This window comes from Penicillium arizonense, assembly GCF_001773325.1.
Source record: "Penicillium arizonense strain CBS 141311 chromosome Unknown PENARI_contig007, whole genome shotgun sequence".
In the NCBI taxonomy this organism is placed as follows: domain Eukaryota; kingdom Fungi; phylum Ascomycota; class Eurotiomycetes; order Eurotiales; family Aspergillaceae; genus Penicillium; species Penicillium arizonense.
Window position 1 is genome coordinate 414,689 of NW_019173284.1, and position 23,250 is coordinate 437,938.

Below are 23,250 nucleotides of genomic sequence, written 5' to 3' on the forward strand. Positions count from 1 at the left end.
ACCAGGACCGAAGCCTAGAACGGTACATGTAACCGGCAAGCGGTGACAGCCGTTGGTAAAGCTTCCTGGAAATGAAAAGGAAGAGAGAAAAAAAGAGACTATTGGAAGTGTAAGGTATAGTGCCCCTGACTAGTCCCAATGGGGATGGTCACCGTGTTCCCCGGTCCACAGTTGTAGAGACACAAAACAAGAATATGGTAGATCGAGATTGATGTCATTAATCTATGATTTAGGGTTGTCGAATATACATGTAGTGTACAGTCCGTGTATACATCTCCGTACTCCGCAAAAAAAAAAAAACAAAACAAAACAAAAAAAACAAAAAACGAAGCAGTCCTCCGTAGTATGTCCTCGTGTGCACAAAATTCAGTTTAATCTCCGATAACGTTACTGGATCTATCACCTTTACATGTACTGTAAGTCCCAAATATAGTGCCGAATAGTACTCCCGTAGCTTACCTTGTCCACCGTAAGTGTGCATGTACCTTACATGGATCTATAGTCTCAACAATGCAATGTACAATGCAATGTACAATACTCCGTATTGCATGATACCAACCACCACAACTGATATTCACCGTGATCAGCACGGAAATCAACAACCGATCCGATCGCGAATATCCGGACGAGCGTGCCGGGTCTCGAACCAGTGATTGTCGATTGTCGATTGCCGCACGAACACGGCACACAGTAAAATTTCCTTCGCGAAAGCTACCAAAAAAAAGTCCCGGCCTCAAAGGTCGTAATTGGCGGGTGCCCCTCTCTCGCTCCCCATTGTGCCCCGTTTTGAGAGGGGGAGGGGGCCGGGGGGCCCCAGTCTCTGAGGCTGTAAGCTTGAAGCCGGCGTTTCAGGCGATGAAAATTGCCAGGTGTTGTGCGGAGCTAGGTTTGGGTTTGGGTTTTTTTTCCTCGGGTATCAGAGGGGTTATAGAGTTTGTGCCAAACGTTTTGTGCCAAACGTGCCTGTGTGGTGGGCTCTTTTTCTCTTCTTTCTGCTTGAGGCTTATGGTCAAACTGCTAACTGCTCCAACGGTCCAGGGGCGTTTTGGTGGGGTCGCCTTGAGGGTCTTGGCTCCGTTAATCAGAGAAGGTTTTTTCCTTAGTGCTTCGCTACGAGTTTTGGTGCTTGTTAATTTATTTCTGACTGCGTTCTAGACCACGGTTTGGCCTTTATTGGGATTCAAGGATATAACTTATTGTAGATTGCTCAAATGATGTAGGGCTTTATAAAAGGCCATGGTTAAGTAGTATATATACGCGACCTCACACAAGTACCAACACGCATATATATAGCCTGACCTTTGTAGCATAAGAAATAACAAGCAGATAGCTCAAGAGACCAAACTTATACCTACAATTTCTAATTGATGCCCGAAAAGCACCCCCATTTGGTCAGTACCCAGAAAATATTCAAAAAAACCAAAGGCAGAATGATGCAAAATGTAAGTTACCATTGACATAGAAAGTGAAAAAAGCTGCACGCTCGCTGAACTCTCCGTCAAACAGGAATCCACCCCCGACTTCACATTACCACAGGGGTCCAGATGATTCACGAGAGGAGGACAGAAGACAAGACAGGAGAGAAGAGAAGAGAGAAAGATATAGAGGAACAAGGAGAGAAAGGAAGCACCTTTTCATTCATACAGGATCCCACCCAATCTAGAAGGGAAACGGGGGAGAAAAAGGAGAGAAAAGGAAAGAGAGACACAAAGGAAAGGTCGTCTGCTCATAGCGCAATAACTGCTAAAAGGGTTGGCTCCGAGAACGATAAGTCCAGAATCCAATCCTAATTCAACTGCTTATTTGCCGGCTTCCCAGCCTACCCAGCTACGGGGCATCACACGCCAGACCTTGCACTCGCCACTGCGGAGATCGTTCAGCTTGAAGCTTTCCATCTTGACCTTCTTGCTCTCGCGGCCTTGTTCCCAGGCTCGGATCTTCTTCTTCGTGCCGTCCCAGTCAACGACGATACCTACGTGGTCGGGTTTGCCAACCTCGGCGCTGTACTTCTGGTGCATTGTGCCGCGGTGGCCTTGGAAGCGGGCGTTGCGGAAGCTGACAATGTCACCAGCGCGAATTTCGTCGTTCTGGGATACAGAAGCATTGGCCAGGTTTGAGTAGACCAAGGCACCGTATCCACGAGTGCCGACGGGGAGAAGAGCGTCAGATAGAGGGTTGAGCAGGTACTGCACCAGTCCAAATGGAGAGCCGTCTCCAACGGTGGAGTTCTGAATTGAGTTGACGGCTTCGGAAATCTTGGTTCCAAGATGGATATGGGCCTGCTCTAACTGATCCTGACGGGGCTGGAGAGGTGGGGACTCATGGCGCTGCTCTAGAGAAGCATCCGCGGGGTTCTTAGCGTCGAATTTGACATTCACGATCGTCTGGGAGTAATCGATGAACAGAATATAAACGTCCTTTGAGACCGATGTCTTTCCACCGCGCTTCGTAGAAGCAGACTCCTCGATCTCGAAAAGTAGATCCTTGCGGTTTTGGAAAACCGGAGGTGGAGTGTTGGGCTGGGCCCACCAGAGCGTAGTCTCAGAGAGATCAACATCGGCAGCAATGTAACCAAGATCAACCGACGGGCGAGAAACATCCATGGACCGACGAAGGTTAGGCTGATTTCTCAATAGATCCATCGATGCGCGCTGGCTTCGGGCTGCAGATGGAGATGGCATGCCTGGAGCCTGGCTTTGGGGAAGCGGAGGAACGAACGAGGACCGTTTCTGGTGCGAAGCAGTGGCACTTCCCTGTGATGGACTCTGCGGTTCTGGAGGGGCGTCATACAGATCATCATAGTCATCGTTCGCTTGCTGTGGCGGCGGAGGAGGTGGCGCCTCAGGGCGTCCCTGCGGAATACCGGGAGATTTGGGGAGGCCATGCTGAGGAGCGGCGTAGTTGAAAGGGTCATATTCATCATCGTCACCACCAACCGGCTCTCTGTTTGGTGGGGGTGGAGGAGGTCCCCTGGGTGTGTCGATAGACGGGCGAGCATTACGGGGCGGCTGGCTTGGGGGTGGAGGAGGAACGCCTCTAGGAGCCGTTGGCGGAAGAGGCGGGGGTTGCCGACCTTCCTGGGGGCTGCGTGGAGAATGAACAGAGATGTCATCCGTAATAGTACCCTCGTCAAAGCTGGAGTCACGCTCGTGAGACTTCAAGGCATCCTTGTGTTTAACTCCCGATGCAATATCAGTGTCGTAATCCCCATCGTATTCGGTCACCTCTCCTTCTGCCTCTTCTCCAGCCTGTCGAGGGCCAGACATCGCACTGGTGCGACTGTCAGCAGTAGATCGGCGACGAATTTGGCCGGGAGGAGGTGGAGGCGGGGCGCGTCCCTGCGATGGTGGCAAGGGTGGATTGGTTGGGATAGGAGGTGGTGGACGACTGGCTCTCTTTTCGGCCGCAGGGGTCAGGGCTGGAGAGGAAGCAGAGTCATACGTGGAAGAACGACGAGAATCCAACTGATCAGGCATCGCAGGAGCAGGCACAGCCGGTGGAGCAGCCGTGGGCTGACCCGTAGTATTCAACGACAGGTTGCTTGCATGGACCGACAATTCATCATCGGACTCTTCGCCCTTGTCAGCGGTGGTGGGTCTGGGTGGAACAGGCACAGGCCGGGCTGTTCATTACAGTCAGTATTGAGTTACAAGCATAAGAATAGGAAACTTGCAACATACCTCCAGGAACTGGTGGAGGGGAACCCGGTTGTTCAGCTGGTACAGGCGGAACAGGCCTTGATTCCCGAGGAGGCGGAGGAGGAGCCGAACGATCTACAGTATTTAGCAGTTGAAACCAATCATCATGTTGTTGGTGTATCTTACCTTGAGATGGAGGAGCAGGGGGAGGCCGGTCAATAGAACCACGAGGGACTGCGCCTTCATGGACGACCTCTTCAACGTCTGGCACCTCGCGTGCAGAGTGTTGTTCAGTGATGGGGGTCGCCAGGGTTTCTTCCTCCTCCTTCTCTACATCTGTAGAAGAGGGGACCGGCCTGGTATTCAAGTTCATTCCAGGAAGGGGGACCATAGGAACCGGGGGTGCAGCAGCAGGCGAGGTAGGCTCAGGTTCGGGCTCACCAATTCTCTTCTCAGACTCGCCAGGCGTCTTGGGCTTGCGAGCACCAGCACCAGGGGCAGCCATGCCTGGCATCGGCATGCCCCCACCAGGTGGTCCAAAGAGACCCATCATACCCATACCACCACTCATCTTTGCCATTCGCGCGCGCAGTTCCATTCTGCGCTTGGTTTCAGGGTCTAATTCCTCTTCTTCCTCTTCCTCTGCCTCGTCCTCTTCTTCCACATCGGCCTCCTCAGCAGTCTGCTCGACTGCTCGGGTCGATGGTTGACGCTTGGAAACTGGACGAGGCTGCTCCTCCTCGTCATCCTTGCTTGTAGATGTCTCTCCTGCGTCTTCGGAGTCTGCAGCAGCGGAGGCATCGGCGTCGTTGGTATCACTGGCAATTTCCTCGGTGGGTGAGAAGGGGACGGGTGGTGGTGCAGTGTGAGCTTGGGCTCTCACTGTATCAACACTGGGATCCCGGGCAGCCGGAGCTCCTTCAACAAAAGGAGTCTCTGGTTCCTCCTCGAGGGCTGCAGGTGTCACGGGAACTGCGGGAGCTGCAGGTTCCTCTGAGGACTTCTTGGGAGGGCGAGCGGGCTTCTCTTTCTTTTGAGCTGCTTCCGCGTGACGCTGAGCTTGCTCTAATTGTTGCTTCTGAAGTAAGGCAATTCGGTCTTTCAGACTGGTAGGTTTAGGTTGGTCCTCTGCACCCTCTTCACCACCTTCCATGGGAACAATGGGAGGAGGGCGGGTCTCGGAGACCGGAGGCTCGCGGGCAACCTGTTCCTTGACATCTGGGTCCTCCTCTCTCTTATAGACATGAGGTGCAGGCTCCCTGGGCGGAGCCTTATAAGCATCCCGACTGGGAGGTGGCGCGACGAAAGGCTTCTTGATAAAAGATGGCTGAGAACCACCAGGCTTGAACGGCGTAATTGGTGCTGCAGCAGGCTTATTGAAGGCAGCAATGCGATCTCTGAACGAGGATCCCGAAGGCTTCTCCGCGACAGCCGGGGGAGCAGGTTTGGAGGACGGTGCCTTGGCAGCGGGTTCAACTGGGGCTACCGGAGGAGCGGGGGCGGGCGCCTTTGCCGGCTGCGGGGGCGACGATGCAGCTTCTGCGACAGAAGTAGTCGCAGTCAGGGGAGGAGATTGGGGCACAGGCGGCTGTGGGGGTGCAATGTCCTGATCGTCCTCCGCGGGCTGTGCCTCTACCTCGGGCTCGGGCAGCGGGTGGCTTTCGATCACAGGTGACTGCACTGGCGCAGGTTCGGGCTCCTTCTTCGGCCTCGGACGGGATGGGCGCGGAGGAGCCGGAGGATCATACTTTTCGACGAAGTTTTTCGGGAATATGCCCTCCTGTTTAGCCCCCGAGGCATCTGAGTATTCACCGTAGTACCAATCGTCGTCCTCCAGAGCGGTGACGGTCACGATCTGACCGATCGGAAAGGGGAGGTCGTCATCATGGCCCGAAGCATACTCGAAGACCGCCCGGACCGTAAAGGGCGGGCTGGACATCTGGCAAGTCGAAACCGAGGTTCAGACTTGTGGGGAGGGAGGAATGCTGAAGTGTGAAACGGCAATGTCGCTAGGATATCTGTACAGGACGAATCGCCAGCTTCGATACCTTTAGCATGCAGTGATGTATGGAGAAATTAATCAATTCCTTGGTGGTACGAAGGTGTGTCAGCTAAGATGAAACAGACGTCAATGAGTGGTGCCTGCCAGGAGATGAGGGGGAGGGGGCAACTGCGGAAGCACTCACGGTGGAGAACCGAACACCCTCGTCAGGGCCAGTGAGGAAATGGATGCAAGATGAAACGGAAATACCGGAAGACGAGGAAGCAGATGAAGAGGGAGAAGGAGATGAGGTAGGTGTGTAGGTGTGGTCGTCACTTGGCGGGATGAGGGAAATGGGCTCCACTGACGATCGGCGGCTAACAGCAACCAGGGAACACGCACATGGGGAAATATTCAGGATATCAAATTTCAGAAGTAGGCTATGAGGGCAGAGATATGTCTGTTTTATGGATGAGAGCAAGTAATAGGAGTATTTCTGGTCAAGGGGTCAAGTATACGATACTACACAATATAGACCGTACACGGGGATAAGGCAACAATTTCTCTACAGTACTACAGTACAAGTAAGTACTTGCTGGTAGGCACTTAACAGCACTACTAAGTAAGTCTGTGCTATGAACACCTGACATATATTGCTTCTGCCCAAGCTACGTCAGCAATCCGGGGTTTGCCTCTTCCGCTTTACCTTCTCCCTAAATTTTCTTCCCCTCTTCATATACCCTATCTTACATCATGGCGCAACAATTAAAGACCTCTCTCCCTGAAACCTTTGCAGCTCTCAACGCCCAACGACCCTCGCCACCGTCATACCTATACCCCTCACAAGAAGAGCAAGACAAATACCTCCGAGACAGACCCGGGGCTACACAACAGCATCTAGAGATCGCCCTACAGCACGCACAGCAAATCCAAACCCAAAAGGACGCCGAAGATGTCATCCTAAATAGCATCCTGGACCTCCTCGACCTCCCCTCCAACCCAGCCGCCGACCCAGCCGCACCGTCCGACGAAGATGCACGGAAACTGAAAATCTCACTAGCCCCCTTCCGCCCAAGCGACTACGACAACCTAATTCTGGAGCGCAACTACGCCGAATTGTGCGGTTATAGTCTATGTCCGAAAAAGCATAGGAAAGAAAACAGAGGCAAGGGCGGCGGGTTTCGGTTCACTTATGGTGCGAAGGGGAGCGGGCCTGGAGGACGCGGACGCGCCGTGGATATTGTGCCCCAGGACAAGGTCGAGAAATGGTGCTCGGATGCGTGTGCTGAGCGTGCTCTTTGGCTCCGTGTGCAGCTGTCTGAAGTGCCCGTGTGGGAACGGCGGGCTGGTGATACGCGGGGTACGATGATTCTTTTGCTTGAGGAGGCACGCGCTAGACGTCAGAAGGCTCCTGCGGCTACGGGCACTGTTTCTTCCGTTGCGGACGGTTTGCAGAATCTGAAGCTTGGAGATAGGTCTCGTGAGCTTGCGATAGAACGCGGTGATACCAGTGCTGTTGTTCGGAATGGACGTGTGAACGTCCATATCAGGGAGAACGAGTGTGCTTCTCAGCGGGCTGTTAATGCTCCGCAGTTGCGCCCGGAGGATGCCATGGGTGGCTCCATTGAGGGGTACGTGCCTAGAGAGCAGCAAGACCGGCAGGCTCAGGATCAAGATGGAGACATAGATGTGCTCGATCAGATCTGAATGGCAGAGTTCGCCGTGGCATTTTAGGGGGGTTCGTCGCTTATTTTGTATATACCCAACTGTTTTTTATGTTGACTACGAGAAATGAACATTCTACAGAGACCATGCAGTGTGGAGCTGGCTTGCAAGACTCATCTAAGAATCGATGCAGAGCTCAGTCCAAAGGCCTCGAGCTACCCAATCCAAGATACAAGACCTTGAACGAGAACCCCTACGTGGTTCAGTCTGGAGGGTAACCCCTACCAGACAAACACGAGGAAAATTGGCAATCAAGCATCATCACCTTGCGGAGAATCAGCGACACCTTTCTCAAAGAGAATCATGTTTATTCATTCCTCATCCAGGAATAGCCTCCACTCTAAGCTAAACCAAAGCTAGCATGGGCGAAAGCCAGCCAGAACAAGCATCGTCGGGGAAACGCCGGGAGTCGACCGAAGACCAGACATGAAATTTTTCTTTTTTTCCGTATTCCGGGCCGCTAAATTTAGCGGGGACCGAAGCGACGGGGACGCTCAGCCTGCTGCTGCTGGCTGACGCTGACGACGTTGACCTTGAGGTTGTCGAAGCCGAGGGACTTGAGGAGGTCCTTGGTGTCGGCATCGACATCGAGCTGGCCGGACTCGGTCTGGGAGACGTCGAGAGCGGAAACCTCGGGGACGTACTGGTCCTTGCGCTCACGCTCCTCCTCCTGGAGCTTGAAGGAGATACCGCGGACGGGACCACGCTGAATACGCTTCATCAGGTGGGTGGTGTAACCAGCAATCTACGGGAATTTCGAATCAGTATTTTTGGTCGTGAGTGTGATGTTGTGGTTGTGGAATCTCACCTTGTTGCGAAGACGCTTGGAGGCAATGATGGCGATCTCATCGCAGATGCGCTTGTTGGTCTCGAAGTCGAGGGTCAACTTGGGGTAGTAACGCTCGATGATGACCTTAGCGGAGCGCTTGACTGTCTGTTCAAGGAGGAAAATTAGATCGGTGATTATCTTGCTGCTGTTGTCTTTGTATGCTCACCTTGGTACGGACGCGACCCATTTTGGCGGTTGTTGGCTGGCGGGATGGATGTTCGGAGATTCGAAGTGTACGGCCAATTTGGGTTGAGTTGATGAGCGGCTTTCGCTTAGCCCTGTGCGGGTCCTTGCCCTAAGCCCTAATCACGAAGATTATATAATCGATTTTAATCTTGCCGTTTTAGGAAGGCACTACGTCAACTGTGTTTGGCCTGGATCCCAACTCTGAAAAACAATCGCTCAGAAAATAATATATTGATGCATCCGATTTAAATAACTATGACACAGTCCAAAAGAAAATGAGAGTAGCTTTACAAGCACCAGTTCTATCATACATCCTTCCCACTCCCGACCAACTTCACTCTTTCTTATGATCGAGAGTTAAGGTTGTCGAGGAGGCTGCGAGCGACATCTTCTGTCCCCCGCATAGGCCTTCTCTGGGTGGGTCGGTCACCAGAAGACTGGAACCGAGGCTGCTGGTGCGGGAGTCTGTCCAGTCGGGGAACTGTCTGGTCGTCGCTGCTGGCGACATTCGAGACGCTCAAGCTGTTAGGCTTGGAGTGGTCTTCAAGTCCGTAAGGAGCCTTGGATGTTGCACTCGCGCGGTAAGAAGAAAGGCCAATGCGACCCTGGGAATCAATGGCAGCGCGGATAGGAGTAACCCAGTATTTACCTCCACCGGGAATGGAGGCATCGAAGTAGGTGAGGCCGGGAGGAGTACCTTGCTCAACAAAGGCCATGGCATTCAGGTCCTCAACGGCGATACCACCCACACCGGCAATAGCCCGGTTCATGCGGCCCTTGAAGCGGCCCTTGGGGCGCAAGATGCGGGCCTCGACAGGACGCTGGTGGGCCTGCGGGCCATATCGGGCGTGGTTTTGGATCAAGGCGTGCGAGCGTGTGTACGACAGACCGGCAGATGGGTGTGTCTTAGGGGGTCCAGTCATAGCATATTCGGCAGAGGACAAGCTGGTTGCAGGAGCTTGGTAGTAGCTGCGTCCAATGCGCTCGCTGGGGATGGCAGGGCCGGACGGCAGGTCGAGCAGATCGAAGACGGCAGGACCAAGGGCGCTGGGGTCACTGCGCAAAGTCTTGATATAGGTCTTGAATTCTGCGTCGGTAATGGTGACGGGTTGATCAATCAAGTCCTCCCCATTATCCTGGGCCTCTTTGCGGATCTCGGCAGACCGCTTAGCGATGAACTGCTCACGCAGCTTCTGCATAAGCTCGGGCTTCTTTCGGCTGACTTGTTTCACGTAGTCTGCAAATTCGGCCTCTGTCTGCCCAGCGAGCCAAGGACCGCTGTGTCTGAATTGTTTGAAGCTAGGGTCCTGGATACCCTGGCTGTTTTGGCTGTTCTGGGTGTTATCAAGGTGCGCCTCAAACGGACTCTGGTGCCTCGGGAGAACGCTTGTGGCGTAATTGACTTTAGAAGGTAGAGACATGGGCATGTGTAACTCCTGGAACTTCTCGAGGGTCATGGTGTGGTCCGCTGCGGATTCGAAGTCGGTGACATGTTCGTAGGTATCGAGGGCGTTAACCCGGACGACAGGTCTCGATGACTTTTCTGATGTCGCCTTAGCGGGTAGAGGTCGTTTCAGACCCCAATCGCCTCGGGCTAGCGATGATTGCGGCGTAACAATGGCGGCTCGAATAGGGTGAGGCAGAGTTGCGGTATCGGATTCGAACACCGCTCGTGATGTTGAGGGCTCTTGAGAGGTTTTGAGAGCTTGAGGAAGTGCGAATAAACGGGACTTTCGCAGAAGATTCGCCGTTGGCGACAGCCTGGCGGTGGCCATGTTGTTCAATGGGTTATTTGATCTTGGAGTTAACGCGAGAAAAGTTGGCCGGAGAACACGGGCCAAACGGGTAGGGTGCGACATAACGACCTAAACCGCAACTTTGTATCTATTTGATCTTGGATATCTGGTGAATTATGGTAAATACAGTTTATAGCTCGATTTCATCGATGGAACAAATTGAAATATATTATTTATCATTCCACTCTAAGTCTATGACTCAGCCAGGAAAATCCTAAGCACCAATAGCCAGAAGAGAATCGACAGTGTCCACGACTGTCTTCTTCAGCGGAACATACTTGATTCCGAGAACATTTTGCGATTTACTGTTATCGTACCCGTAAATATCTTTCGGGAGGTCGCTGGGAGAGTCCTTCGGGGGCAGCTTAGACTCCAGCTCGGGGTGGGTGTCGCGAATAACATCCGCAATGTCCTTGTTTGTGAAGATGCCAGCAGTGACAAAGAATCTCTCACCCCCAGCTTCAGGGACTTCAATGGCTCTGACATGTGCGAGGGCGACATCACGTACATCAACCCAGAGGAAGGTGCCCGATGGCGCTAATTTCTCCTTCATGTCGCCCCGGATGAGGTTTCTCATACGCTGGTTCGAGGTGTTGATGGCCTCAAGGGAGTTCAAGTAGTGAACAACCGGACCAAACACCAGTGGTGGGTTGATAGTTGCAATGTCGAAGTTTGGCTTCTCCTGCTCGACAAACTCCCATGCTGCTTTTTCTGCAAAGGTCTGATAGACCATCTCTATTAGCTCTTGCATTTCCTTCATGAAGTCCCAACGATGACTTACCTTGCTAGCCCTATAGACCTTCGAATGGTCCAATCCTTCTTCCCAGGTCACTGGATTCCATTCCTTCTCGCTATATACTTTGGGATGTTGATCGGGGTTCACGATAGCAGCGAAAGAGGATGTGATGACCACTCTCTTCACGGTAGGTGCATAGGCCTTGATGGCTTTCAAAATACCCGTAGTTCCTTTAATAGCAGGGTCAAGGAAGTCCTTTACGGGGTCTTGAACATTGAAGTGGAATGGAGATGCGGTATGAAGAACATAATCGAATGGAGGGCTAGACTTGACGGCCTGTTGCGTTTCAATTAGTCTTGAATATTCCATGAAAGCAATTTGATACTGACCTCATCAAACGCGCCATCCTTGGCCACATCTTGAACAATCACATAAGAGAGCTTCTCCTTTGATGCATCAGGGTGAGCCTTGAGAATCTGCTTGCCCTTCTCGTCCGATCGAACGGTCACGACAGTATCAAAGCTAAAGCACAGTTATTAACAGTCTGCAACCAGTCATAGGAGGGGGAAGAGGGGGGATCTTGGACATACCCATGTTGCAGTAGAATATCGACGATGTGGGCGGCAATGAAGCCACTGCCTCCTAAAGCAGAGTTAGACCAATTCGAGACCATGGATTTGGTGATACAGCGTACCAGTCAAGAGTACTTTAACCATTGTAATTATGTCTGAAAATGTTTGGGATTAAAGAGGACAGAAAGTAACTATAAAGGAGGACCTTGGCTTTAAGTATCCCCCGGGGGCCCCTCCATCCCGTCATCACTCCACCGATAAGGTTATATGAGGGGTTCAAGATTACAAATACTCACAGGTCAATTTGATGGATATAAAAAGGATATAGTTGTATCCGAGTAAATCCGTAAGTCCATTGGCTGGCCATGCCTGTCTCCTGTCAGCGCGGTACATAATTGCCGTCTTCCTTGGATACTAAACTTAACTCCGGGACCCGAGGCCCATGTCTGATAAATTCAGTCTTCGCCGCTTAAACATTCCGCCTGAACACATCCCAGACTAGGTATTTGACACAGTTTGACTGCTATATTTTTTTTTTTTTCGGACAAATTGTGAGGCCTTTCAAAGCTTCCGCGAGGACTAGAAGTTTGGAATATCAATATCCTTGAATAGCCCGCGCACATACGTCGAACTAACACCTAGCGAGTATCAGTTATTGATTGCAAATATTCGTTAACGTTAATGCATAGATAGTCTTCAAGTATGAAAAATGCAGTTCCGGCCTCTTCTTCCCAGCAATGGCTTGAACCCAGGCCCTCAGTACTAGAGCAACCAACAGGTAAGCACCGGCGATTTGATATTGGTAAGTCGGCCTCTTTTCTTAAGACTTCCTCGATAGCTAGACCTTGGCTCCAATTCATCGTTATACATCAATGGGACTAGGTCCTAGAGTTACTAAGCGCAATATGTACATTACTAGCAAAAGGCTGCTCTCCCTTAAAGCGCTTCGAATTCCCAACCCTCAGGGCGTTATTGCTGAAGAAAATCCAAGTTTTCTCACATGTATCCCTTGCACAACTCAAATCCACCCTTCGCTATTCATCATCGGTACGGCTCGTGCTGAACTACAGATGTGAAGCGTAAAACACCAGTCATGGTTGGAAATATTAGTCTTCTATTTGGGTTAGAGTGTGTTTACCTTTGTCTGACTAGAAACCTTGAAACAAACCAAGCTTTATAGACGTGGCGTACACCATATAACAGGGGTCAATACGCTATGCACCCTTCCGCCGCCAAAGCAATACTAAGATATCAGGCCCAGTTAGCAGCAAAGTGAATGTGAGATACAGACGTAAGGATACTTAGGCTGCTTCTTTCTGCGCTCTCTTTCTTCCTTTCGTTCTCCTCAGTCCTTCTTTATGGAAGCTTATATGCCCCTCTTGTTATATGACCCTTGTGCGCTGTCTAAATTATCTTGCTAGCTCACTTCACTTCGGAATTCCAGAAGAATTGTGCATATTTTAAGAAGGACTGACCATGTTAGTGTTACCAAAACATTCACATGATGGTGTAGCCGGTAGGGGGCGTCAAGACAAAGATCAATGTCAATGAATTCTTTTACCGTACTAGTATAAATAACACTCCTGATTTAAGATTAGAATCATACTGATATTGCGGTTATATGCAAACCAGAGCCATCTGTAGGCATGTTATACAATAGACGTTAGATAAGTGAGGGTCGCACGTCGGGAACTCCAAACTGGCCCGTGCGCCCCTCGACCTTCTCCAGGCCTCACACATGACCATCCCTCTACCAACTCTATGCACTTCGCGTCTTTCTCTTACCCCTAGAGGTTGACTTCCAATGTCCACCTTGGGGTGTGATTTGCAAATATGGCACAAGCAGGTGCAATGACGGACGTTACCCAAAGACTGTTCGTGGAGCTTAAGTCAAAGAATGAGGAGGCCAGAGCCAGAGCTGCTTATGAGCTCTACGACAATGTTGTGTCTGTCTCCAGAGGTACTACCACGATTTTGGACTTCAGTGTCTGTCTGACTTGACTAATGTATCCACTTCTACAGATTGGCCCTCCGAGAAGTTCGTCGAATTTTACAACGCGGTGAGCCAACGCATCGCCCAACTCGTGGTAACCGGCGGTGACGCAAACGAGAGAATCGGCGGCCTGCTGGCACTCGATCGACTCATTGACTTTGACGGTGTCGATGCAGCCCAGAAGACAACGAGATTTGCCAGCTACTTGCGCAGCGCTCTTCGCAGCAACGACAATGTGGTTTTGGTTTGCGCGGCCCGATCGCTGGGCCGCCTCGCGAAACCCGGCGGAGCTCTTACCGCAGAGCTGGTGGAAAGTGAAATACAATCTGCACTAGAATGGCTGCAGTCGGAGCGCCAGGAAAGTCGGCGTTTTGCCGCGGTGCTTGTGATTCGGGAACTTGCTAAGGGCTCGCCGACGCTTCTTTACGGGTTCGTCCCCCAGATCTTCGAGCTCGTCTGGGTTGCCCTCCGAGACCCCAAAGTTCTCATTCGGGAGACTGCCGCTGAAGCCGTGGGTGAATGCTTTGAGATCATCGTGGCCCGTGATACCCAAGTTCGACAGTCATGGTTTGCACGGATACATGATGAGGCCCTTCTCGGCTTGAAGTCCCACAATGTGGATTGGATTCATGGCTCCCTTCTGATTCTCAAAGAGCTGATCCTCAAGGGCACAATGTTCATGAAAGAGCACTACCGCAATGCTTGCGAAATCATTCTCCGCCTGAAGGACCACCGCGACCCCAAGATTCGCACCCAGGTCGTCCTCACTATTCCCATTCTCGCATCATACGCTCCTACCGATTTCATCGAGATCTACCTCCATCGGTTCATGATCTATCTCCAGGCACAGCTGAAGAGAGACAAAGAGCGGAATTCCGCCTTTATTGCCATCGGAAAGATTGCGAATGCAGTGGGCCCTGCCATCGGTCAATATCTCGATGGCATCATCATCTACATTCGCGAAGGCCTTGCAATGAAGGCTAGGAATCGAGCGGGCATCAACGAGGCACCGATGTTTGAGTGCATCAGCATGCTGTCCCTTGCAGTGGGACAGGCACTCAGCAAGTACATGGAGGCTCTTCTAGATCCCATCTTCGCCTGTGGACTCAGCAAGTCTTTAACACAGGCGCTCGTTGATATGGCTCATTACATCCCTCCCATCAAACCCATGATTCAAGAAAGGCTCCTCGACATGCTGAGTATCATCCTTTGCGGAACACCATTTAGGCCCCTCGGTTGCCCTGAAAACCGACTTCCTCCCATGCCATCTTTCGCAAAAGACTTTGCACCCCACGAGCTCCATGCTGATTCCGATATCGCATTGGCACTTCATACATTAGGAAGCTTTGACTTCTCCGGGCACATATTAAACGAATTCGTCCGTGATGTTGCCATCAACTACGTGGAAAATGATAATCCCGAGATTCGAAAGGCCTCGGCCTTGACGTGTTGTCAACTGTTCGTTCACGACCCGATCATCAACCAGACCAGTGGACATTCTATCCAGGTTGTGAGTGAGGTGATCGACAAGCTGTTGACTGTCGGTATCGGAGACCCAGACGCAGAAATTCGACGCACTGTTTTGTGGTCTTTGGATCGCAAATTTGACCGTCACTTGGCAAGGCCAGAGAATATCCGATGCTTGTTCCTGGCAGTCAATGATGAGGTTTTTGAGGTCAAAGAAGCTGCTATCTGTATCATTGGTCGGCTCTCCAGCGTCAACCCTGCTTATGTCTTCCCACCGCTTCGGAAGTTGCTGGTCAATCTTCTTACAGGTCTCGGGTTTGCAACCACGGCCAGACAAAAAGAAGAGACTGCTCTTCTCATCAGCTTGTTTGTTTCAAATGCGACCAAATTGATCAGGTCCTATGTGGACCCGATGGTGACTGCATTGATGCCAAAAGCAACAGATAGTAACCCCGGCGTCGCTGCCACCACCTTGAAGGCCGTTGGTGAGCTTGCCAATGTAGGTGGCAGTGAGATGAGAGGGTACCTTTCGCAGATCATGCCCATTATTCTAGATGCCCTACAAGACCTTTCGTCGCATACCAAGCGTGAAGCTGCACTTCGGACGCTGGGTCAATTGGCCAGCAACTCGGGTTACGTCATTGAACCCTACCTCGAATATCCTCATCTTCTCGCTGTGCTGATCAACATCATCAAAACGGAAATGACAGGCTCTCTGCGGAAGGAGACCATCAAGCTTCTCGGTGTCCTCGGTGCCCTTGACCCATACAAGTACCAGCAGATCAGCGAGCTTGAGCCCGACGTACACCACATCAACGAGATTAAGAATGTTTCTGAAGTTGCTTTGATTATGCAGGGTCTTACTCCATCCAATGAGGAGTACTATCCCACTGTGGTCATTCACACTCTGATGCAGAACATTCTGCGCGAGAACTCTCTGGCTCAATATCACTCGGCTGTGATTGATGCAATTGTCACAATCTTCAAGACTCTGGGATTGAAATGTGTACCATTCCTTGGACAAATCATTCCAGGGTTTATCTTGGTGATCAGAAGTTCTCCTTCTAGTCGCCTCGAATCATATTTCAATCAGATGGCAATCTTAGTCAACATCGTGCGGCAGCATATTCGTGCTTTCTTGCCAGAAATCATTGAAGTCATCAGGGAGTTCTGGGATTCTTCATATCAGATCCAAGGCACGATTTTGTCGTTGGTTGAGGCTATTGCCCGGTCACTAGAAGGTGAATTCAGGAAGTATCTTGCTGGCCTAATTCCTCTAATGCTAGACACACTTGAGAAGGACTCAACGCCTCGTCACCAGCCATCTGAAAAGATTCTTCATACTCTTTTGATCTTCGGTTCAAGTGGAGAAGAGTACATGCATCTCATCATTCCATCTATCGTGCGTCTATTTGATCGACCACAGAATCCAACAAGCATTCGGAAGTCAGCCATCGATAGCTTAACGAAGCTTTCGCGGCAAGTCAATGTTTCCGATTTTGCCTCCCTCATGATCCACTCTTTGTCAAGAGTTGTGGCCAGTGGTGACCGCGTACTGCGTCAGGCTGCCCTAGACTGCATTTGTGCTCTTATTTTCCAGCTTGGTCAGGACTTTACACACTACATCCACCTTCTCAACAAGGTCCTGAAGACCCATCAAATCACACACGTCAACTACCAGATCCTGGTAACGAAGCTTCAAAAGGGCGATCCCCTCCCACAGGATCTCAACCCTGAAGAAGTCTATGCTTTCCCAGCTGACGACACCAACTTCTCGGAGATCGGGCAAAAGAAGATCGTTGTGAACCAGCAACATCTTAAGAACGCGTGGGATGCTTCGCAAAAGTCCACGCGCGAGGACTGGCAAGAATGGATACGCCGCTTCAGTGTCGAGCTTCTGAAGGAATCTCCTTCTCCAGCGCTGCGTGCATGTGCTAGTTTGGCCGGTATCTATCAGCCGCTAGCTAGAGACTTGTTCAATGCTGCTTTTGTGTCATGCTGGACCGAGTTGTATGATCAATACCAGGAAGAGCTCGTCCGCTCCATTGAGAAAGCGCTCACTTCTCCAAATATTTCCCCGGAGATTTTGCAAATTCTCCTAAATCTGGCTGAATTCATGGAGCACGATGACAAGGCTCTTCCAATTGATATTCGCACCCTTGGAAAGTACGCTGCGAAATGCCATGCCTTTGCCAAGGCTCTTCACTATAAGGAACTCGAGTTTGAGCAAGATCAGAACTCTGGTGCCGTGGAAGCCCTGATTACCATCAACAATCAGCTCCAGCAATCAGATGCTGCCATCGGTATTCTCCGCAAAGCACAGGCGTACCGTGATGTGGAGCTCAAGGAAACATGGTTCGAAAAGCTTCAACGGTGGGACGAAGCTCTTGCTGCTTACAAGCGTCGTGAAAAAACAGACCCAGACTCCTTCGGCATTACGATGGGTAAAATGCGTTGTCTCCACGCTCTTGGAGAATGGAAGGTTCTCTCGGACCTTGCGCAGGAGAAATGGAACCAGGCATCAATAGAGCATCGCAGAGCCATTGCTCCTCTTGCCGCTGCTGCTGCCTGGGGCCGAGGCCAGTGGGAGTTGATGGACTCCTACCTCGGTGTGATGAAGGAGCAGTCTCCGGACCGTTCATTCTTCGGTGCCATCCTGGCTATTCACCGCAACCAATTCGAGGAGGCGAATATGTACATTGAGAAAGCACGCAATGGCCTCGATACGGAACTGTCTGCTCTTCTTGGAGAGTCATACAATCGTGCTTACAACGTTGTCGTCCGTGTTCAGATGTTGGCTGAATTGGAGGAGATCATCACATACAAGCAGAATGTCGGTGACCCAGAAAAACAAGAAGCCATGCGCGCAACGTGGAATCAACGATTGCTTGGATGTCAGCAAAACGTGGAAGTGTGGCAGCGTATGCTGAAGGTCAGGGCTCTTGTCACAGCTCCGCGCGAGAACCTTGATATGAGCATCAAGTTTGCCAACCTTTGTCGCAAATCCAACCGCATGGGGCTTGCAGAACGATCGTTAGCATCACTCGAGACGATAGTGGCCGATAGTAATGGTGTGCGCACCATCATTCCCCCAGAAGTCACATATGCTAGACTGAAATTCAGCTGGGCAAACGGACACCAACAAGATTCTCTCGATATGCTGAAGGAGTTCACCAGTGCATTGACCGATGATTTCCAGAAATTCAACACTCTCATGGTGTCACAGGGCGATCACCATGGAATGAACGGAGTCAATGGAGCTGCTGATCCGAATCACCCAGATCTTATCAGCCTGCGTGAACGGATTGGAGATGCCAACAAATTCCGAAAGCTCCTTTCAAAGAGTTATCTCAGACAGGGAGAATGGCAGACAACTCTCCAGAGAGGTGATTGGAGGCCAGAGCACGTTCGCGAGGTCCTCAACGCCTACTCTGCGGCCACCCAATACAATCGCGATTCGTACAAGGCATGGCACTCGTGGGCCCTCGCCAACTTCGAAGTCGTCACAACCATCGCCAGCCAAGCCAGCCGTGACGGTGCGCCAGCGCCAGTTCCTGCCCATATTGTTACAGAGCATGTCATCCCTGCTATCCGAGGTTTCCTGCGGTCCATCGCTTTGTCCCTGACATCTTCGTTGCAAGACACTTTGAGATTGCTTACTCTTTGGTTCAGTCATGGTGGTGATCATGAAGTCAACACCGTCGTCACGGAAGGCTTCACGGTTGTGAACATTGATACCTGGCTATCTGTGACTCCTCAGTTGATCGCTCGAATCAACCAACCTAACATCAGGGTCCGGAGTGCGGTCCACAGGCTGCTTGCTGAGGTGGGCAAGACGCATCCTCAGGCCTTGGTATATCCACTCACGGTCGCAATGAAATCTAACGTGACCCGACGCTCTCAATCCGCCAGCAACATTATGGAAAGTATGCGGCAACATAGCGCCAAACTTGTCGAGCAAGCGGATCTCGTGAGTCACGAGTTGATCCGTGTGGCAGTCCTGTGGCATGAACTCTGGCATGAGGGTCTGGAAGAGGCTTCTCGTCTCTATTTCGGTGATCACAACGTCGAAGGCATGTTCGCGACACTTGCTCCCCTGCACGACATGCTAGACAAGGGTGCTGAAACCCTGCGCGAGGTATCATTTGCGCAGGCCTTCGGGCGTGATCTGGCTGAGGCGAAGCATTACTGCATGCTGTACCGTGAATCGGAAGAAATTGGCGATTTGAACCAAGCTTGGGACTTGTACTACACGGTGTTCCGCAAGATCAACCGACAGCTCCCACAACTATCGACTCTTGATCTCAAATATGTGTCTCCTCGACTGAAGGATTGCTCAGACCTTGACCTTGCTGTGCCGGGAACATACCAGAGCGGAAAACCAATCATTCGGATCATCAGCTTCGATCCTATCTTGCATGTCTTGCAGACAAAGAAGCGGCCGCGTCGTATGACACTCAAGGGCAGCAACGGAAGTTCTTACATGTACGCTCTCAAGGGACACGAGGATATCCGACAAGATGAGCGAGTCATGCAGCTCTTCGGTCTGTGCAATACTCTGCTCGATAACGACAGCGAGAGTTTCAAGCGACACCTCTCAGTCCAGCGCTTCCCGGCCATCCCGCTGTCACAGAGCTCCGGTCTGTTGGGTTGGGTCTGCAACAGTGATACATTACACGCCTTGATCAAGGAGTATCGTGAAAGTCGCCGTATTCTCCTCAACATCGAGCACCGCATCATGCTACAAATGGCACCTGACTACGACAGCCTCACTCTCATGCAGAAGGTTGAGGTCTTTGGCTACGCCATGGATAACACCACCGGCAAAGACCTCTATCGGGTGCTATGGCTCAAGAGTAAAAGTTCAGAAGCATGGCTCGAGCGGCGTACCAACTACACCCGGTCCCTCGGTGTCATGTCCATGGTTGGCTATATTCTTGGTCTTGGCGACCGGCATCCGTCAAACTTGCTGCTTGATCGTGGCAATGGTCGGGTCGTTCACATTGATTTCGGTGACTGCTTCGAAATTGCAATGCATCGCGAGAAGTACCCAGAGCGAGTGCCGTTCCGACTCACTCGTATGTTGACATTCGCCATGGAAGTTAGCAACATTGAAGGTAGCTACCGCATTACTTGCGAGGCTGTCATGCGCGTCCTGCGGGACAACAAGGATTCCCTGATGGCAGTCTTGGAAGCCGTAAGTGACTACTCATCTATCATTCGCCACCATCCACTAACTCTTGTTCTTCTAGTTCATTCACGATCCACTAATCAACTGGCGTCTCGGTGCCCAAGAGTCTCCCGACCGCGTATCCCTCACGGCAGAACGCCGCCAATCCATCATTGAGGGTGTCAACTTTGAGCATGGCGTCCAACCAGGCAATTTCTCCCGTCGCCGCGGATCCATTCTCGAAGGCGGTATCCTCGACGGCCAAGAAAACGTTCCCCAGGAAGCCCGCGAGGCACAGAATGCCCGCGCTCTCCAGGTGCTTGCTCGTGTCAAGGAGAAGCTTACTGGGCGGGATTTCAAGCCCAGTGACGAGCTGAGTGTCAGCGACCAGGTTGACAAGCTCCTTGCGCAGGCAACCAATGTCGAGAACATCTGTCAGCACTGGATCGGATGGTGTAGTTTCTGGTAGTCTGGGTTGATCGTGGATTCTTTTGCTTTTGGTGTTCCATGGCGTGGATGATGAGATGATATGATGCGTGTCTTGTTTTATCTAGTCTTTTCACCTCGTATGTAAAGTTACCCCTGTTATTTTGCTCTTTTGATTTTTGATTTGCACATTTTCGAGCCTGTGCCTTCTGGTCAGTTTAAGCATTAATGTCAGTTGCGTTATGGCTTTGTGATTTCGCGGTCTGTGGTGGTTTCTTGTCTTCCTACTGCGATAGATTATCAAAGAGTTCGCTTGGCCAGCATAAGAAGCTTTAGAAACATCAATCTCATTCCTTCTTTCGGACTCTACACCAAGGTTTACTGGTCGATGTACATGTATGCACTTACCTAGGTAGTTTGAAAGGTCACGTTATATATATACAACAGAGGGTGATCTATGCCAGTTACACAAATATCATATAAAAATTTGGGCTTTAGCAGAGAGTGCCAGATCATATTTTTCTAACATATGTAGAAGATGCTTTACTAAATAGAGGTAAAAAATAAAGGAGAGGCCAAGTCCGCGGATGGTTGGGAGCGAAAAAACGCCCGAGGCGGTAGACCTCATCAGAGCGGATCTTGTGACATTTCCACCTTCCCTCGTCACAACCTCACAACACAACCAAAATGGGCGGTGATCTGAACTTAAAGAAGTAAGTTTCACTAAGAACCCTTGAGAAAATGTACTGGCCCAATACTGACCCGACAACAGATCATGGCACCCATCGCTGCTCAAGAACCAGGAGCGCGTATGGGCGCAAGAGAAGCGCGCGCTCGAGGAGCGCAAGCAGATCGACCAGCTAAGACGTGAGAGAGAAGAAGAGCGACAAATGCAAGAGCTCCAGCGCCTCCAAGAAGCCTCCGGAAAAGGGAAGCAACAGAGCCGCGTCGACTGGATGTACCAAGCCCCCTCCAGCGCCACCGGCCACTACTCGGAGGAGATGGAGGGATACCTACTAGGCAAGCGACGAATCGACGGAGTCATACTGAAAAACGACGCCGACACCAAGAAGCTGGAGAAAGGGTCGGAGGTGGTGGGCAATGATGCCGCGGCAGGTCCATCTGTTGGGTCGGCGCGCGACACCATGTTGAAGGTTATGGCGGACCCGCTGCTGGAGGTGAAGAAGAGGGAACAAGCGGCATATGAAGCGATGGTTAAGGAAACGATGCGACGCAAGGAACGAGAGGAGAAGCGCGCCCAGGGCGGAGATGGTGGTCGCGACCGCGGAAAGGACCGCGACCGTCGCCATCGGACCCATGACTCGAAGCGCAGACGGTACAGCGATGATGCGGGCGATGAGCGCCGCGACAGACACCATCGACGGTCATCTCCTCGTCGGCATCGATCCAGATCTCCTGCTTCGGGCGATCGACACCACAGGCACAGGAGTGAGCGTGAGCGTGAGCGCCATGACGATGAGCGCCGTGGTGACAACCGTGACAACCGTGACAGCCGTGATCGCCGGAGTGATGATACCAGATCTCGTCGGGATGACAGGGATCGTGGCCGAGACCGCCGCGACCATCAAGACAAGACAGACTCGTACTCTCGTCACCAGGACCGCGATGACAGACGTGATCGGGGCCGTGAAGGCCGTGAAGGTGACCGCTCGTCACGTCGATACTCTCGATCCCCTCGCCCGTCTGGAGACCGCAATGAACGTCCTCCTCCCACCGGGGACCGTCGCCGAGACTTCCCCCGCCGTGAGTTCAGTAACCGGCAGGACGCTGGCCGCGACAATGGTGCACCTTCTGCTCGTCCCCCAGCCAACAAGCCTGATCCCAAGGAGATCGAGGAAGAACGACGCCGTAAACTGGCAGAGATGCAATCCAATGCCACTGATATGGAGGTAGACCGCCGCCAGCGGATCACGGATATCACTGCGAAGGAGGAACAACAGCAGGAAGCTGATGATCGTCAGCGCTCAGATCGGGGCAGGTTCATGTCTGATATGCATAAGCGGGTGCAGGAGGATAGTCTGGATGAGCGCATCCGTCGTTCTCGTGGCGGACTTGAGCGGATGGATGAGGACTGAGAACGATATTCTGTATGAGATAGGTCTTCCTGTCTGTGTTTATTCTGTGTAGTCTCGATGCCTTGAATATGGGACTGGATTCATGATTCCCCTGGTTTATTTAGCGATTAGCACGAACGTCGATCATTGATGTTTATTATTCTGTGTTCATGTACACCGATGAGAGTAAAGAAAGACTTCTCTACCTCTAGATTGTGTCCGGTTTCTACGCTACATCGCACTCTGGCCATGTAGGGGAAGGATATCAAAGGGTATATTGACCTTACTGGTTAGAGGGGGCCGGGGAAGCGTAGTCTCAGAATTTTGGAGGAATTCAGAAGTTTGAAGGCGCGTTGAGATCTTGTCCAGATGAATGATTAGATCTTAAACTATTTGAGTTGTTTGCTACCCCGGATTTCCTATTTGGGCCGACGTCGCCATTTGGTGATGTTTTCCAACTTTTGGGAGGGAGGAAATGCAGTCGCTGATGTAAAAACACGTCCTGGTGGCTTGAAGACGCGTTGAGTAAACCTTAAATCATTTAAACTATTTGACTTGTTCACATGAAATGTGCAAATGGCCAGCTAACGCGAACATAACGTTATGATCCAGTTACCTCAATGCCTCACATCACTTGAGAGAGACTATCAAGCTCA

General features: G+C 51.4%; 7 protein-coding genes across 7 annotated transcripts; 3 read left to right on the forward strand and 4 right to left on the reverse strand.

Annotated features, from left to right (window-relative positions):
• Positions 1–1,799: 1,799 nt before the first annotated feature.
• Positions 1,800–5,577, reverse strand: PENARI_c007G11767 (SH3 domain protein; the record flags this gene model as incomplete). The annotated part of the gene is made up of 3 exons (XM_022631232.1): positions 1,800–3,622; positions 3,681–3,773; positions 3,825–5,577. The coding sequence occupies 3 exons, from the start codon at positions 5,575–5,577 to the stop codon at positions 1,800–1,802; spliced, it is 3,669 nt and encodes a 1,222-aa protein (XP_022488977.1).
• Positions 5,578–6,372: 795 nt separating this feature from the next.
• On the forward strand, positions 6,373–7,326 carry PENARI_c007G09808 (Rtr1/RPAP2 family protein phosphatase; the record flags this gene model as incomplete). Its single annotated transcript, XM_022631139.1, has 1 exon — positions 6,373–7,326. The coding sequence occupies one exon, from the start codon at positions 6,373–6,375 to the stop codon at positions 7,324–7,326; it is 954 nt and encodes a 317-aa protein (XP_022489136.1).
• Positions 7,327–7,810: 484 nt separating this feature from the next.
• Positions 7,811–8,360, reverse strand: PENARI_c007G00093 (40S ribosomal protein eS17; the record flags this gene model as incomplete). The annotated part of the gene is made up of 3 exons (XM_022630682.1): positions 7,811–8,089; positions 8,153–8,278; positions 8,340–8,360. The coding sequence occupies 3 exons, from the start codon at positions 8,358–8,360 to the stop codon at positions 7,811–7,813; spliced, it is 426 nt and encodes a 141-aa protein (XP_022488967.1).
• Positions 8,361–8,703: 343 nt separating this feature from the next.
• Positions 8,704–10,134, reverse strand: PENARI_c007G08880 (mitochondrial 37S ribosomal protein bS1m; the record flags this gene model as incomplete). The annotated part of the gene is made up of 1 exon (XM_022631088.1): positions 8,704–10,134. One exon carries the CDS (start codon positions 10,132–10,134, stop codon positions 8,704–8,706), a length of 1,431 nt encoding a protein of 476 aa, XP_022489096.1.
• Positions 10,135–10,369: 235 nt separating this feature from the next.
• PENARI_c007G01908 (SDR family oxidoreductase) lies at positions 10,370–11,607 on the reverse strand (the record flags this gene model as incomplete). Its single annotated transcript, XM_022630759.1, has 5 exons — positions 10,370–10,876; positions 10,937–11,227; positions 11,281–11,413; positions 11,482–11,533; positions 11,586–11,607. The coding sequence occupies 5 exons, from the start codon at positions 11,605–11,607 to the stop codon at positions 10,370–10,372; spliced, it is 1,005 nt and encodes a 334-aa protein (XP_022489424.1).
• Positions 11,608–13,296: 1,689 nt separating this feature from the next.
• Positions 13,297–20,562, forward strand: tor (putative TOR pathway phosphatidylinositol 3-kinase TorA; the record flags this gene model as incomplete). Its single annotated transcript, XM_022630868.1, has 3 exons — positions 13,297–13,423; positions 13,486–20,120; positions 20,176–20,562. 3 exons carry the CDS (start codon positions 13,297–13,299, stop codon positions 20,560–20,562), a joined length of 7,149 nt encoding a protein of 2,382 aa, XP_022489355.1.
• Positions 20,563–21,206: 644 nt separating this feature from the next.
• Positions 21,207–22,615, forward strand: cwc25 (U2-type spliceosomal complex subunit CWC25; the record flags this gene model as incomplete). The annotated part of the gene is made up of 2 exons (XM_022631188.1): positions 21,207–21,232; positions 21,292–22,615. 2 exons carry the CDS (start codon positions 21,207–21,209, stop codon positions 22,613–22,615), a joined length of 1,350 nt encoding a protein of 449 aa, XP_022488888.1.
• Between the last annotated feature and the right edge of the window lie 635 nt (positions 22,616–23,250).